The 16,460-nt window shown below is 47.6% G+C and overlaps 1 protein-coding gene across 2 annotated transcripts in view; it reads right to left on the bottom strand.

The window, feature by feature from the left end:
- Positions 1–7,344: 7,344 nt before the first annotated feature.
- Positions 7,345–16,460, bottom strand: part of Susd4 (sushi domain containing 4) — a 110,671-nt gene continuing 101,555 nt past the window's right edge. The window contains exons 6-9 of one of the 2 annotated variants that reach the window (XM_042681877.1): positions 12,669–12,866; positions 11,118–11,262; positions 9,307–9,689; positions 7,345–8,402 (exon numbers count right to left, since the gene is read on the bottom strand). In XM_042681877.1, the coding sequence (XP_042537811.1) occupies positions 8,374–8,402; positions 9,307–9,689; positions 11,118–11,262; positions 12,669–12,866 (755 nt within the window). In that variant the 3' untranslated portion in view covers positions 7,345–8,373. The remainder of the gene's footprint in view (positions 8,403–9,306; positions 9,690–11,117; positions 11,263–12,668; positions 12,867–16,460) is intronic. The other variant, XM_042681878.1, reaches the window with a different exon arrangement.

Raw genomic sequence — 16,460 nt, 5'->3', positions numbered from 1 at the left:
TTTTATGCTCTTCTTGTGGTTCCCCAGTTCCTTTCAGAAGCACCTCGCTGCCCTGGCTGTGTGGTCTAGGAGAAGGGAAATCAGCAGAGGCCCAGACCAGTGGTGAGTGTACAGAAGCGGTCTGAACTTGCTCCAGCACCCGTCAGCCTTCAGAGAGGCTGCCCTGGACTGCCTTGATAAGCCGAGGAGAGGGTGACATGTTTGGCAGGGACCCATCCTCCCTGCCCAGCCAGTGCATGCGTCATACAGTAAAGTGCTGCTTTGGAGATTAGATGGGAGCCAGAATGCAGAACGGGTGCACACATACCTCAGTAGGCGCAGGAGGCTTGAGCTGGTGCACACGTCTACTATGGGACAGGCCAGCCTGGGCAGAGGGAGGGGGGCTCCCTATTCCTCCTATTCCTGTCCACTCCACCCTCTTCCTCATGTGACCTGCTCATCACCTCCCCTTCTTCTTTCAGGCCTCTCCTTCTCCGGCTTTCCCTTTTCATCCCATTCCTCCTCCCCTTTCCTTCCCCAAGCTGGACCATCCAGGTAGCAATGAATTGGGATTCCCAAGCTGGTCTTTGTACATTTGTGAATGCTGTTCTTCAGAAAGGTTTTGGGGGTGCTGTCTGGGTTCATGGCTTCTGCTTCTTCCTTTGCCTGCCTGAGAAGGGACACTGCAAACCGTGCCCCCTTTGGGGCAGTCTTTGAGTGCTTGGGCAAAGGGGCCAGGGGGGCAACAGGAACTCTTTGAAAGTTTGAAGCTAATGGAAGGAAGAAGCCCAGTCATGCAGGTATCTGGAGAGAAGGAGTGAGGGCTGTGAGGGCCGTGCTTGTTGAGTGAATCTTGAGAGATGACATGGAAGGCAAGCTGCCACTGATTGTCAGAGCCTAGGCTCCTGGATCAGGGACTCTGTGCACTCCCATCAGCTCTGGTTCTCTAGTTTTCACGACTGCATATGGAACAGCAGTTCAAGGGCAGTGTGGACTACATGGCAAAACCCTATCTCGAACAACAAAACAAAAACCCAAACAGGACTGGAGGCACGGCTCAAGCAGTAGAGCACTTGCTAGCAAGCCTGAAGTCCTCATGAAACCTCAATACAGTCAAAAAGTCACATTAATTTTATTACATTAACTCTGATTAGTTAGTTTGGAACTTATGATTCAGGCCCATAGAATATTTGTCTACAACGCCAAGGTTGTTGAAAGACTTGAGCGAGAAACATGAACTTGGCAGGCTCTGCAAACATTGGTCTTTATCACTGTTGTCCCAGCTTGTGTTCTTAATGCTTGACTATCTGGAGACTGATAAAAATGACAGGCCTACAAGGGATCCAGTGAGACCATCTGCCTTCTCTCAGGAAGGTTTAGGTGAGGCAGGATGAGCCCAGAGTCTTAGGAGGGATGTGTGTGTGTCTTTTTAAAGAAAAAGGTATATAAAATTACAAGTACAAAGTCAATACAAAGATGGATATGTACATAGAATGAGAAAACACCACAAATTACATATTACAAGAAAGCTGACAACCACACAGACATCCTAAAATCCCAGGAAAACTAACAAAGAATTTTAGAAGTAATTACGAATCATCTGCTGCCGTGGATCTAGAATATTTTCATCCTTCATCTGTTGGCTGTATATTCTTTGATAGTTTTGTAGAATGATAATTTTGAGTTTGCCTTTTACTATAGAGAGAATAAAAGGTAACTTTGCTTTTCTGGCAAACATGGTGATCTCAATTTGTGTTTTTATCCTTGTCACTTTGAGAGCATGCATCTTTCATCTTGGTTAGGTGTGGACGATGCTGTGTCTGAGCTCCTGTATGAACAGGATAAAACAACCCCATTGGGTGCTGGGAGCTTGTTTTTGGGTGATTAGGACCAAGAGTCGAGGACAAGAACATAGTTTGGAGTTTATAAAACTGGAGAGAGCCTCAGAAGTCACTAACAAAAAGCCAAACTGCTCTAAAACAGGGAAGTTATATGACTTCAGGCTTATTTTTGGGTTGGGGCATGCACTCGCGGCTGAGTCCACTGTCTTATAGAGAAGGTGTGCAGGTATGGAAGATACATACTTATAGCTTTGGAGGCAAAACCTCAAAGCATTTAAATGTGGCTAACAGAAGAGCAGGGTAGGATTGGTGTATCATCTATGACAAGCCACTTGAGCAGATGGAAGAATTGGATGATGTGACAGATAACCATCAACTGCCATATGTCATTGTGATATCAACGCCTTAGAATCTTGCTCAAAATATTATTCAACTCTGACTATCCTTAAGCATAATGACAACTGCCACTTTTGAATACTTATTCATGGGGTTAACATTGCATTGGGCACCTGATAGTTGCTGTCTTATTGAATCTCACAGCAAGCCTGTGAAGCAGCTAATACTCTCCCCAATTTGTGAATGAAGAGACTGAGGTTCAGAGAGGTTAATTAACAAATGCAAGCTTATACAGCCAGTGGGTGGTGGGGCTGGAATATGAATGCAGGTTATCTCTTTCCAAAGTCTGTGTTCTTTCCCTTTGACTACCAACTAAATGACAGGGGACACTTGAAGGATAAGGACAGTTTATATGACCCTGTGATATCTACTCTGAATCCCAAATTCACACTTGTGTTTAGGAGGATGTCAATTTAAGCCTTAGGAGCCCAGGCTCTAGAATCAAGGTTTTTAACCTGGATGAGCAGATGTAACTCTTGTGCTCCATGGACTTAGATAAGAAACTATGTTAGTTTCTCATTACAGTATTACTAAGTTCTAGCTGAATTTAGCATTTCCATCACTTGCCATGTAGGCAGTAAACCACAATCATACCTAAATAAAGAAACGACAGCACATCACAATGTTTACAGAGACAGAGACCAGTGACTCACACCAGTAATCCTAGCTACTCAGGAGGCTGAGATCTGAGGATGCCAGTTGGAAGCCAGCCTAGGCAGGAAAGTCCATGAGACTCTTACCTCTACTTACGCACCAAAAAAGCTGGAAGTGGAGCTGTGGTCCCATGGTAAGGTGCTGGCTTTGAGCAAAAAAGCTTAGGGGGAGCACCCAGGCCTTGAGTTCAAGCTCTAGTACCAGCGTACACACACAAAAAGAACAGTGTTTACAGAATCTCCAAATACCACTTCTGTAACTCATGTGTTGGACCCACGGTAGATTTTTGTTATTTAATGCCACACATTAAAAATAGCACAATTATGTTATGTATTTGTTTTTAGAAGTGTTGTAATAATTGTGGTTCAATGTAATTAAATTGATTTTACTTAATTTTAGGCATTTAGAAGTATTATTCTGAGCAAGGCTCCATCGGCTTCACCTGACTGCCAAAGGGTTCCGGATACAAAATGGTCCAGATGCTCAGCTCTGAGCATGAGTTCTGGAGCCAGATCCAGCCAGTATTATTTGCAAGTTAAAGCACATTAAGCAGGTTCCATAGCCTTATGAATGGACCTAAACCCAGGCTTCTCACTTCCCACCTTTAACAGGTGGCTGCATAATTCATTGTTGGGATGTCAGGGTTCAGTGGGCACTTTCCTGGCACTGTAGGATGTACCACCATGGACTTCTGTTTTCTAGATAGCAACCCACTTCCAGTTGTGACAACCCAAACTTCTCCTCCAGACATTGCCACATGTCTCCAAGGAGCGGGGAGGGGCAGGGTGGCCTCAAGTGAAGTGTACAGGGCAACACTAGAAGATTCCTTGGGGTTAACTGAGATAATAATGTGTGGGTGCTGGAGCACTCAATCAGTGTTTGGTTTTTAAAAATCCATTCCTGGGGGGCTGGGAAGGTGGCTCAGTGGTAAAGTCCCTGGCTTGCATGCATGAGGCCCTGGGTTCAATTCCTTAGCAGCACATAAACAGAAAAAGCCAGAAGTGGTTCTGTGGCTCAAGTGGTAGAGTGCTAGCCTTGAGCTGAGGAGCTGAGGGACAGCACCCAGGCCCAGAGTTCAAGCCCCACAACTGGCAAAAAAATAAATAAACATGGCCCAATGATTAATCTTAAAAAAAAATCCATTCCTGTTAGATTAAGTTCAGAGTCATGGGGTCCAGGTATAGATCCACAAGAAAGGTCCTCTTGAACCATTGGTTCCTGTTATTATAGTAACTCGGATGGGGAGTCCTGGAGTACCGGTCTGTGGTGAGCTCATACTGGGATGCAGAAGAGAGGACCTGAAGCTGCTTCATGACCTGAACAATGAGGGCAGAGAGCTAAGCTTCAGATAGGCAGGAAAGATGGAAAGCATCTAACCCAATCTCAGTTTCTTTAAGGCAAGAAGATCAGGGACAGCAGGGAGCAAGTTCTTGGCTGCAAATATTTGCCATGGCTTCTCCTTTTATTCTAAGGCAAATACTTACCTCCCTCACATGACCCCTGGGCCTTTATGGGCTGGCACTTGTTGACCTTGTAGCCCCCATCTCCAACAACCATCTCCAACAACCCAACCATTCCATTTCTAAAATATACCATTCATCTCCCATTCTTCCTGTAGCCACAATGGCTTGGAACCCATGGATAAGCTCTCAGCCTGACAAGTTTGTGGCTTCCATTCAGGCAGCTGGGCCACACACCTGCTGATTTAAAATGATGCATTGTGGACAGCCAGGGACTGACTTCCAGCCCACTATGGGATGGTGCAGTCACGGTCTGCTACGGCAGTTAACCACAACTTCATTGACGCACTCGATCTGTGTTAAGTTTTATGATTCAATACCACCATCCTCAATATTCTCCCTCCCTGACAAGCAACTGCTGCTCTCCGGGGCCCAGTATTTCCTGCTAGACCAGGCATCTTGACTGTGGACTTTCCCCTTTATCACCTTGGAAATGTATGGGCGTTAACTTTTATGCTTTATATCCAAAATAGACAATAAAATTAGGAAAGACGGTTAGCAATAATCTACAGGGTTGCCTGTGACGATGAACTGAGTCCTTCAGAGTCCTTGGGGGTGGGGGGGGGTGGCATTTCTAGAGGTTGTCCTGTCCTCCTGAGCAGAACTTTCCATAGCATACAGGCCAGGGCTGCGCTGAGAAGGAGGGCAAAGGCCTGATGAGGACCTGTGAAGAGAAGTCCAGGAGGTCAGGAATAGCTGTCAGTCTATCTGCTCAGGATAACCGCTAAAAGCTTCGCCTCGAGCTTCACTTGGAGGGTGATAGGGTGCAGGTGGGTCAAAGGTGACTGGGTGTACAGGGCGGAGTTAATCACACACACAGCAGCCTCCCTACCACTCATAAGGGAGACAGTAGCTTCCGGGAATCGGATATTTACTGTGAGCTGGTCTGTGACTTCCCTAGGCCGTCATTCTCCTGCAGTCCTTCCTCAAGGCAGAGATAAACCATCTCTAACTTCTGCATGAAGAAATCAAGGTCCAAAGAAGTAACTTTTCTGACAGCCAGGTAACAGAGGAGACAAGTTGGGAAGCTAGGTAGCATTCCCTTCTGAAGCCTCAGCTCTTCCATGATGCGGTGCTGCCTCTGTGGGAAACAGCTGGAGATGGGGCTGCCCTAAGGGTGGGGGTGGGGGCTGCCTGCTGGGTACTGAGGGAGGGAGAAAGGATGCAGAAGCCATTGAACATAGGGCCCCAGAATCCTCTGCATTTCACAATCCTGGGCCTGACGTGTGTCTGACTTCTGCAGAAATACGAACCAGGCAGCCTTTGGCCCTGTGCCAGCTGCTGGATTGGGTGTAATTAGGTGGGAAAAGGTCCTGAAGATTCCACACCAGTAAGCCACACCCTTGCAATTAAGAGAAGCTACACGGAAATGAAGTGTGAAGATGTCCATGCCTATTACTGCGTTCATGACGGGGAGAAATCAGCCAGAGCTCATGCTTGTGGTTCTGTGGGAGTCAGTGACCTTCCTGTTGGCCTTCACCTTAGGCACGCTCTTGGGGGATGGCCCTTGGCCCTCCCCAAGGTGAAGCACATGTTGCTGGACACGATTCTCCGTTACACTGCTAGGATACCGATTCACCACATGCCAGGTCTGTGTTCTCAATGAGATGGCGGGGGGGGGGGGTGATCCTTCATCTCTTACACTCAAGAGGGATGCTGAAAAGAAATGAGTCTGAATCAACATGCTTGGAATACCGCGAAGATTCTTCCTGCCACATACACTCATTACAGTGATGAAAAATCACCATTGAGTTTGTGATACGCTCGCAACGCAGGGAATCCTGGGGACGTGGTTGGGAATTGATGCTGCAGGCGAGCAGGCCTCGCCTTCATGCCTGCAAGATGCCCGTGGCACTGTGCTGCCTGTTCCCACAGGGGCTGGGGCTGGAGGCAGTCCTGCGTGTGGTCTGTAGGTGAGGTGCTGCCTGCTGCTGAAACATTTCCTGCAAGGAGGACGGGACCGCCCCAGACATAGTCCCCAACCCCCACCTCTTCTGGCCATGAAAAATGATACGCAAACCTGTATTGGGCATGGGAGAAAGGAGAGGTGTGGGAGTGATGAAGTCTGGTTCCTTGGGGAGGATGCAATATGGCGGACTCCAGGCACCCATACTCTCAGGGCAAGTGATGTTTATCCACAGACCTCTGTAAACGCCAGCCCTTTGGAGAAGATGCAGCTGGTGATGGCGAAGTTGCACCAGGGGCAGTGTGAGGCTGTCACTCAAGCCATCTATCATGTCCCAGTGCGGTACCCACATGCTTAGCACTCGTTACTGCTGGTGGCACCGCTGCCTGAGGACGGCTGTTCCCGGGGAGTGGAGACGCCAGCCTTTCCCATGTGGTGTCTCCCTTGGCCTGATGCTCGTTATCTTTTACCTTTTATTTCCATCGCCCGAGATCACTGCCACCCACTTCCGGCCCACCCGCCTGACTCCACTCCACTATGAAAGTCACACTTCAAGCTGTCATTTTCTTTTTAATTTTTAATCAGTCTGTGTCAAGAAAAAAAAAAAAAGGACTCGATCAAGCTTCCAGCTCTTACCGCTCTGTCAGCACAGCAATTTTATGGATCAGAGTTTTGTTTATGTTAGTCTAAGACCCAGAGGAGGAAAGGAAGAGACACTTCCAGACTCAGAACATTTTTTTTAAGTCAGTCTATTTCTTAGGATCAACACTTAGTAGATGTCATGAGACACTGGTGGGAATGTGGGATGGTCAGGCAGCAGAGGTATGAAAGCAAGAAGGGACAGTGGTTGGGGGCTGGTGTGTGTGTGTGTGTGTGTGTGTGTGTGTGTGTGTGTGTGTGGTGTGTGTGTGTGTGTGCATGTGTACATGTGTGTGCCAATACTGGAGCTTGAACTCGAGGCCTAGGTGCTGTCCCTTAGCTGGCTCTCTACCACTTGGAGATAAGAATCTCACAGATTTTCCTGCATAGGCTGGCTTCAAATATGATCCTCAGGTCTCAGTGTCTTGAGTACATAGGATCACAGGCATGAGCCACTGGTGCCCAGCTTACATTCACACTTTCTTTGGAGGCAGAATATGTTTACAGAAACAATTTCTATTTGGAAAATAAAAGCAGTTAAATTTTGGAGTATGGGTAACATAATAGTCATCCAGAATGGGATGCCTGATTCAGACAAATTGTTAAGTGGATTCTTACTTCAGTGTCCAAACCAAACATCTCCACAAGATGCATTCGAACACATCCCCACCATGTGCAAGGTCATAGGACTTAATCACACACCATGGTCCACATGGCATACCATGAACACAAATGCTGATGCTACGTCACCAGAAGACAGCACAGGGTACGTGTGAGCTCCACTCTTTGAACACATTTCCAGAAAGCAGACGGAGTCCTCTTTCCTTTCCTCTGTTACTGGAACTGTCATATCCTGCCTTGAGTGGAGTTATCCAGATGGAGGAAGATGGTCTGAATGTCACATGAGAGCCTTTCCTTGGGAGCCAGGTCCTTTCTGAGAGGGTGCGGGGAGGTAGGGCGGGAGTAGGTTCTGCTCCTTGCCCACAGCTCGGCAGGGACCTTTTGCAGAGACCGACCCATCTGAATCCGATGTCCCCAGACAGTTTGAAGCAGATTTTAGAAGCTATTTTACATAATGTGTGACATGCTTTCGGAAGAGCAAGGAGTACTCACAACAAAAGTCAGCAGGATGTGCGGGGGGGGGGACTGTCCCCCATCACACGGCATGAGACACCGCACACCATCTTCCAGGGAGGTGCCCGGGCACCCCCTCTGCCCTTCATCCCCACTGGTCTTGGTAAACCCTGGAGTCTCACTTAAAAGCAGTGCACCTGCAGTTTGTCAGACTCACTGTTACACTGGCGATGTATGATGGACATCACTGTGCCCATGTAGATAAATTAGAAAACTAGAACCTCCTCCAACTCCTCAAGCTCTGTCCTTCAGTGGCCTCACTCCAAGGTTTTAAGGTTCTTTGCCCCAAAGGAGTTTCACCTGGTTAGGGATCTTCTTCCATCAGAGGAATCTCTGTAAAAGAAGAGTTTTTTTTTTTTTTTAACTTAGTACAATCCTAACACACCAGAATTTGCAACTCTGAGCTGTACTAAACTATAATTCCAGAGATTGGTGATGAGAAGAAAACATTAAGTTGGGGGGAAAATCAAATAAACCAACTCCCCCACAGGACATCTATATGCTGACCAACAATCATGACCTGATTCTCAGGTCATAAAACATAAGATGTTAGATTTTTAGGACAGGCCTAAGAGTTAGGAATGCACATGCCAAGAGGCAGTGTGGCGGGCAGGCAAGGGACTCTGGGACTACTGACATTTACGGTGGATAGAAGCAAAGATTCCTGTTCTCATTAACAAAGCTACGCTGGGGCTTTCCTCCTGTGGGAAACAGAGCCTTGAAGAATCAGATGTATTTTTCTCCTCCTTTACCAGGAGTTACATCCTTTCTCTGCAAACAGGTACAAATATACCTTTTTCTTCCTATAGGGAAATTCTGCGCACTGAATTGCTCTGGGTTGGGCTGTGGCTGGGCCCTGGTACACATGTGCAGATGACTTCTCCTTGCCTGTGTGTGATCCTGCTCTGGAGTCCCACTTGCAGAAGTCCTTCCCAATTATAGGATAAAGAAGAGAAACATCCTGTGCCATACAGAGTACAGGCTACCATAGCCTTTCAACTCAGGATGGCTCAGTGCTCTTTTGGGTCTTCTGAAATGTCTATTAATGGGCTTATTAATCCAGAAATGATTATTCCTTACAGCAATTGGCCATGCCCATGGCTTCTCCAGATAGAGCAAGAAGCACTGGGAGCTGAGGGAGAAGTCAGGAGATGGAAGCAGCCCTGTGCTGCAGAGGGCTGAGTACAGGGAAGGAAGTAGAGTGCAGAGGCTGTGTCTAGCCTGGCAAAACACTCACCATCTGCAATGTCGATGCCTGGGCTGGTGGATGCCACCTCCCCCGCGGTGTTACCAATTGTGTCAGGGTTGTCAGAGCTGGGGCAGCTGCCCCCTTGGCACATGGGAGGTGAATATAGACTCTGGAGCAGCTCAGAAGAGCCCGAGGTGCTGTCACAGGTTTCTGACTCCCCTGGGCCTGTGTCCGTGTCCCCGGAGCCGGGGTATGCTGGGGGGCTCTGGTCGTCCACGGGTAAGGGGCAGCCCTGGCCCACGGAAGTCAGGTATCCAGGGCCTAAGGCACTCAAGCCGCCACTCACAGCCTCGTCATAGGATGGGAGCATGACGGGCACGCCGTCCACTACCACGAAGTCGGGGTCGCTGCTGGAACTCCTGGGAGGGCCCCTGTGCAGGGAAACAGTGTGAACAAGTCAGTGCACCACTCCAGGGAGGCGGCTGCCAGTGCTGGCCTCTGCATCAGGAGGTCCCTGGGCCCATGACGGGGTTGGTAGCATGGGGGTATTCCAGCCTCATTTCTGGGTCTACCCAGCTGAATGTGCCATGCTGCAGACACAGGGCATTTTAGTCTTGTTCTTCACTTATCCCCTAAGCCCCAATTATGCCCCTCAACTCCCACATACCCCAACAGAAAACATCGCCATGGTGTCTTCTCTAATGGGACCCAGAGGACAAAAATCAGCCCTGATCTTGACCTTGAAAACCTACCACTGACTGGAGTAGGTAAGACCAACTTCCCCTAAACAATTGAGAATAAATAGACGATGGAAAGACATCAAAGATTAAGAATAGCAGGTTTCGAGAACATTCTGTAAACATCTTAATATTTAGTCGATATCCTAGAAGCTTCTTCTAGGCATAGGTAGAAAATAGCTCTGTAGGCCATTTTAAAGTACTCTGATGCACTATCAATCACAACTATGCAGTCTAGCTCTTTGTAATCCTCTGGCTGCCTGGAGATACTGTAATTGTTCAGTGATAGTACATGGTCCCTTGATTAATAAATAATAATGCTGGAGAGAGAGACAGAGAGAGAGAGTGCATCAAGGGTAGATTTGAGAAGGAAGGTGTTCTGGAACTTCAGCAAGAGTTTGGCTTGATAGGGTGCCTCATCTCTGGGCCTGGGAAGGGTTGAAGGTGTGACCATGTGGGGCTCCTATTGTCAGGCAAAGGAGAAAAGTGCTAAGTGAGGTGAGGTGTTCTCAGATGTGAGGCGCAGGGGAAGGGGTGGATGCTGTCTCCCGCAAGGTGACAATTCTCTCCTTGCTCACACACCCGGGAGGTGTGAGAGACACTGGGCCTTGCTGGAAGGAAGAGAGAAGTAGTCAATTCAAAAACCCTCCTCGTCTCCTAAGCAGGGAAGGTACACGTAATTCTGGGAACTAGAATGTCCCTGCGAGAGAAAAAGCAAATTCCTGTGCTAAGGCATTAGATCTCAAACAGTAATGGTGACTGAAAAAGCCTTCCACTGGTGTGGCTTAGATCCAATTTTCAGGCAGATTCTCAGCAGCCTTTTCTTGGTTCCAACGCAGGAGTGGGAGATGTCCCATTGCACCCACTGGCTGCCCTCTTATGTCACACAACCTGACCTTGTCTCTTCTTCAGGGTAACATGCAAGTAGACCGCCCCCCACCCTCGGAGGGGTGCCCTTGGCGGGGCAGCACACAGCTTTGTTATCCCTGACTTGCCCCCATAGTGCCTGTCTCATAATGGTCTGCTGGGGAGAAAGGGCAAAGGGGCTTTCGCCAGGTGGTTTTCTCTCTCCTGCTGCCCCAGAGTACTTTGTACTCATCACCGCCTCTCTATTGCACTCACCTGGTGGGGAAGTGGGCCTTGAACTTAGTCTGGAACATCCTGGCCAGGATGACAAGCAAGAGGACCAGCAGCACGCTGGTGGCCGTGAATGCCACGATCTTCCATGTGGTTAGGAGAGTCTCGTGGGTGCTGGGCCATGTTTGCTCTGTGGTGAGAGGGAACAAATCCATATATGAGACTCCCCAACTGTAGCACTTGCTGAGGCCCCCTCCAAGTTCCTTTCCTGGAATCTTCTGGCACATGAAACATCTATGGTCTGCCATCTGGTCCCAGTAGCTCAATGGAGACAACACATACCTGATATGCCTCTTGAATTACATTCATATCTTTGGGACACCAAAACCCATCTCCAGTTTGGATTCTGCTAGGTTGAAGACAGACCTGCACATTCATATCCCAGACCATGTGCAAAAGCCTGGCACCAGTCTAATGAATGTGCTTGCTTCTTGGACAGAGAGACTGAAGAAGTTATTTTGAGCTGGACCAAGGGCTAAGGAAATGGAAGCTGGGCTAAGACCTTGGTGATAATCTATGACATGTTGCTGGCTTGGCAAAGGAAGGTGGGGTGAAGCAAAGAAGAGGAAGACTGAGAGGACACAGCTCTTCCTTAGCTCTCGCTCCATCTCCTCTGACCATCAGGTGTCTGCCAGGTAAGGGGCAGTAGGGCAGACATTTCCAGAACAGATTCCTGTCCTTTTGTATAAGTTTCCCTGCCTCCTACCTTCTCCTCCCACCTTCTCTCTCCCCTCATCATGTTCAGGGGTCATCTTCAGACTATACTTTTCTCCTCGCTGGCTCACATAACCATCTGTGAACCTCCAGATACCCAGCATTAGTAAACACTTCTCTCCCATGCTGTGTTCAGAGGAGTAGTAGGCAGACATCATTAACTGCTCCAGGCTGAGGCTATGGCCTTGGACTAGAAGACACTGAGGGGAGTGGGAAGGATGGGGAAGGGCAGGAGACCGTGGGTATGTGTGGTACCCAGGCCTCCATATGATAGGGTCATTACTAGGTGTGCTGAGATCAGCAGCAAAGTGGAATTATAAGTAATCTGTTACTAGTTAGCAAGCAATGGAACTTGCAAACGGTCTTCATTTGTGTAAGTGAGAGCAGAACAGCACATCATTTGCATTTTGTTCTGCATTCTTCAGTGGGGGTATAAAGATGGAGTCAAGCATTGCTTGGGTTCCAGAGCAATATGCATACTTAGAGTGATACCCATGGGTACGCTTGCCAGTGGAAGAGTTGAGGCTGGGAGAATTAAGACTGTGTAAAGAGGCTGAGATTCTGCCAAAGCTGCCAGGGGCTAGGGATCCTGTTTGGAGGGTGGATGGAGTTTTAGTCTAGAAATGGGTGGCTTCATAGGCCCTAAACTGGGCCTAGAATCATCTGTCAGAGTCCAGCCTTAGCTCCACATTGCCACAATGATATCTTTCTACAGCCTTTTCTTGATGCTGGGTATGGGAATGAGATGGATGCAGCCCAGGACATAGGCGGACCAAAGCGGGCAGGCAGCTCGTGATGGGCGGTAAGCCTCCCACACCTCACCTGATTTGATGCAGTAGACTTGGTAGGAAGGAAACCACTCTCCATACTGGCAGGTGATATACTTGTAGTCACTGGTGAGGCTGTAGCCAGGATCACAGTAGAACTCCACCACCGTTCCGTGGTTGTACCGCTCACAAGGCCGCGGGTGGCAGATGAAATCTCCGTGACTTACCATTGGAGGTAGTGGACAGACTTGGGCAGTGGGGGGAAATAAAAGTGTGAGAACCACAGACTCTCTTTTTCTGTGTCCTTCGCGCGCACACACACACACACACACACACACACACACACAGATGTACTTATAGTGAATTGCCTTTCAGAGAAACAGATATTGCCTCTTTGGTATGCTCCCATAAGGTCAATCAACGAAAGCCTGCTAGAATATTCTGAGCATTCGCAGTGGTCACATGGTGTGGTAAAGTCCATCGTATAAGATGGGCTCATTTTACAATTCAAAGAGCATGCCTATGTGATAGTATTAAGCTGCTCTATTAATAATGCATGCTATTATGTGTCAGACAACCTAGTAAATAAAATTAAGATATTTACAAATAAAATCTTTACTGAAAGGCACGGCAATGCCAAGTCTGTTTCTGTGAGCACAGCAGTTATTTGAGACTCTTCAAAACATGGGGCTGTGGCCCTACTTAGTCCCCAGAGTCCTGCTGGGGTTTGGCCAAAGAACAATACTGAGTGATTTTTGCTCTTCTTTTGGAACCAGGCCATGAACTCCCATTCACAGGCACAGTAGATCAACAGGGACCAGGGGTTTGGAGCCAAGGGTTCTAGGCTGGCCTCTGCCACCAACACACTGTGTGACCTGGAAATTGGACACTTTGTAAGTCTTGATTCCCTCCTCTGTGAGGTAGAAGCCTATTTGGATCTAGATTTTGTCTGGGAGGCTTTCTGACTAATATTCCCTGTTGTCAGAGGGAGAAAACTGTTATAATCTTGAGATTGCATTTCTAGGCTGAAATATAAGAATAGCTCCAACTCCTGAAATGGAAAGACCTCATTCATCTCATGCCACAAGAGCTCTCTTCCCTGGAGAAGAACTCACAAGTAAATGGCCACTTACACATTTGTCAGGAAACAATCTGCAAATCTTACCCATTTCAGATTTAAGTCCACACTATTGAGACCTCAGTAGTAGTAGACCAAAACAAACCCTAAAAAGAGCCAACTGTGTGTGTGTGTGTGTGTGTGTGTGTGTGTGTGTGTGTGTGTGTGTGCCGGGTGGGGGGTGGGGGTGGTCCTGGGGCTTGAACTCAGGCCCTGAGCTTTTTGCTCATGGCTAGCACTCTACCACTTGAGCCATTTCTGGCTTTTTGGCAGTTAACTTTTGGTTGTTAAAGATCATGAGTTAAGAGTCTCATGGACTTTCTTGTCCAGACTGGCTTTGAGTCATGATTCTCATATTCCAGCCTCCTGAGTAGCTAGGATTACAGGAGTGAGCCATGGGTACTTGGCAAGAGCAAACTTCTGACCTTCTCTCTGAAAGTAACTAAATATATTAACTAGTGTACAACCTGAGACACCACCTACCACACACTGGCAGTTAGTACTACACTGGCAGCCTGAGTCCACTGAGGCTACGTAACTAGACAGCCTCTTGATAGAGTTGCCCCAAGCCATGCCACCTGATGTTCCTCCCCTGATCCCTCTAATGAACACAATGCTGAAATGCATATCTGCTTGGCTCTTAAAGCTAGGGAGTCTCACGAAACTATAGAGGGAAAGGGAGCTGAAGTATGTGTTCCACACAGTGAACTTCCACTGCACTGCTCACCAGCTGAGCAAGTGCTTCCACCTCCTCACGTAACACAAGAGTCTCTGCGAGCTGTCTTCAGGAATGCTGCTAAGGTAAAGGCCTTCGTTCAGAGCCCACATATTGCAGTGGAAAGGCCAGGACCTGAGCATCGAGAGAGAGGAAAGGGTTCTAGGCTGTTTTGGCTTCCATGGAAGGGCAGAAAAGCCAACAGGGGCATCTCAAAATCAGCAACAGCAAGAGGCGACTTCCATCCCTGTAGTTAGAAATGCTATGTCGTGTCCCAGAGTCAGCTAAGGGTAGATTTCAACTCTCAGCACTAACATGTAAAGATAACTGTGAGGAGACAGAGGCATTAACTTGCTTGGCTGTAGTGATGTCACTATGTGTATGCATATCAAAACATTGTGTTGTACACATAGAATATATAAAACTTGGATGAAAGAATATAGAGAGAGCATCAAGCTCTCCTCCTAGCAGGCTCTCCCAGCAAGTCTCTGAACTGTTTCCAAGGGCCAGAAAACAGCATGAAAGAGGTGAAGTATAAGTGTGTGCAAGTTTGTTATCAGAAGCACTTGCTACTTGGCCTGAAGAGTAAAAGACTGTTCAAAACACTGATTTAGCCCTAGGCAAATGGTCCTGTGATTTGCTAAAGCATTGCTACACTCTTCATTTAAAGAGGCAAAGGGAGGCTTGAGAGAGTGTGGGTGGAATCGTCCAAATTTGGGTACAAATGACCCCTTTCCTTCTGATACAGTGTAGGGTGTCACTTCTTAGGGTCTGAACTTCTTGAGTTGTAAGGATTAGAAGTATGTGTAAATTTCCATACACAAAGTCAGGGACACAGTGGATACTTAATAAGTAATAGCTATTATAGCATTGCTTCCTAAACTAACTTGCTGGATATCTGGTGCTGGACCTTCCCAGGCAGTGCCCCATTTCCAGGTCGCTTACGCAAGGAGGGTTTTCAGGTTGTCCCAAGGCGGTCCCAATCCTCAGAGAACCTGGACAAATGTTTCCACTGTGTTTTCTCAGAGGTCAGATAACAGCCATGGGATGGTTGTTGTGTTCTGACACTGTCATGGTTGGCAGCATGTAATGGACATACACTTCCCCTTAAGTGGAAACATTTATCTTCACACCTCACACTAACGACGGCACCCAGCAAACCATTAGCTTTTCTGTAGAGGAATCCCCTGTGTGCTGATGCTTACGCGTGTCACAGAGTGGGGAGTGTTTCTTTTGACTTGGAAGGAAATGAGAGCAGAAGTACTGTCGATTACAAACCTGTAGACACAGATTTAAAAAGCCAAAGGAGTACTACCTGGGGTTCAAAGAGACTTCCATTCCTACCCAACACAGCCTAACCACGGGAGGAAACTGAGTTCTGCTATTCTATCCTTTTCACACTGCCCCTAAGACGCAGGCCATTCTAGACAGAGACAGATAAACAGACAGACAGACAGATAAGCACACACTCCAACCCAAAGAGCTCATGCACAGGACAAATAGCCCTATTAACCATGGCTGCCCAGCTAGCATTTGAAATAATCCACACTTTCCACGAAGCTCCAATGAGCCAATGCAGTGTGGCTTCACCTCCAAACTGCTTTACGCTCAGCCTGTGACTCACGCCATTAGCTGCTAGTTCTGAGCAAAACACCCCTGTGGGTGGCACAGATTCTTCTGTAACTTAACTTTAAAAACACTTTCTTACCACTTCAGGAATGATCAGAAATAGTGATTGCTTTGATGAGGCTTATAGTATGGACATTTAATGGCTACAAAGCAGAATCAAAGCAAAGCTCTGTTGAGGTTCAACCAGAAGAGGAGAAAAAAATTACAGTCCACCAGCTGTCAATGCTCTGTTCCTTGTTGGTTGACAGAGGGCTACGGTACTTCTCAGAATAGCGGGAAAATTCCTACCTACACAAAGGGTTGCAGAACAGTTTTTTTTTTTTAAATAGGTTTTGTATAGGCCCTGTATTGGCTAAAAATGGCCTGCTAGGGTTGGACAGTGAGCA

Source organism: Dipodomys spectabilis, unplaced genomic scaffold, assembly GCF_019054845.1.
Source record: "Dipodomys spectabilis isolate Male_0828 unplaced genomic scaffold, ASM1905484v1 ptg000069l, whole genome shotgun sequence".
Taxonomy (NCBI): domain Eukaryota; kingdom Metazoa; phylum Chordata; class Mammalia; order Rodentia; family Heteromyidae; genus Dipodomys; species Dipodomys spectabilis.
The sequence above is the reverse complement of the archived record's forward strand: the minus strand, read 5'-3'. Positions and strand labels throughout refer to the sequence as shown.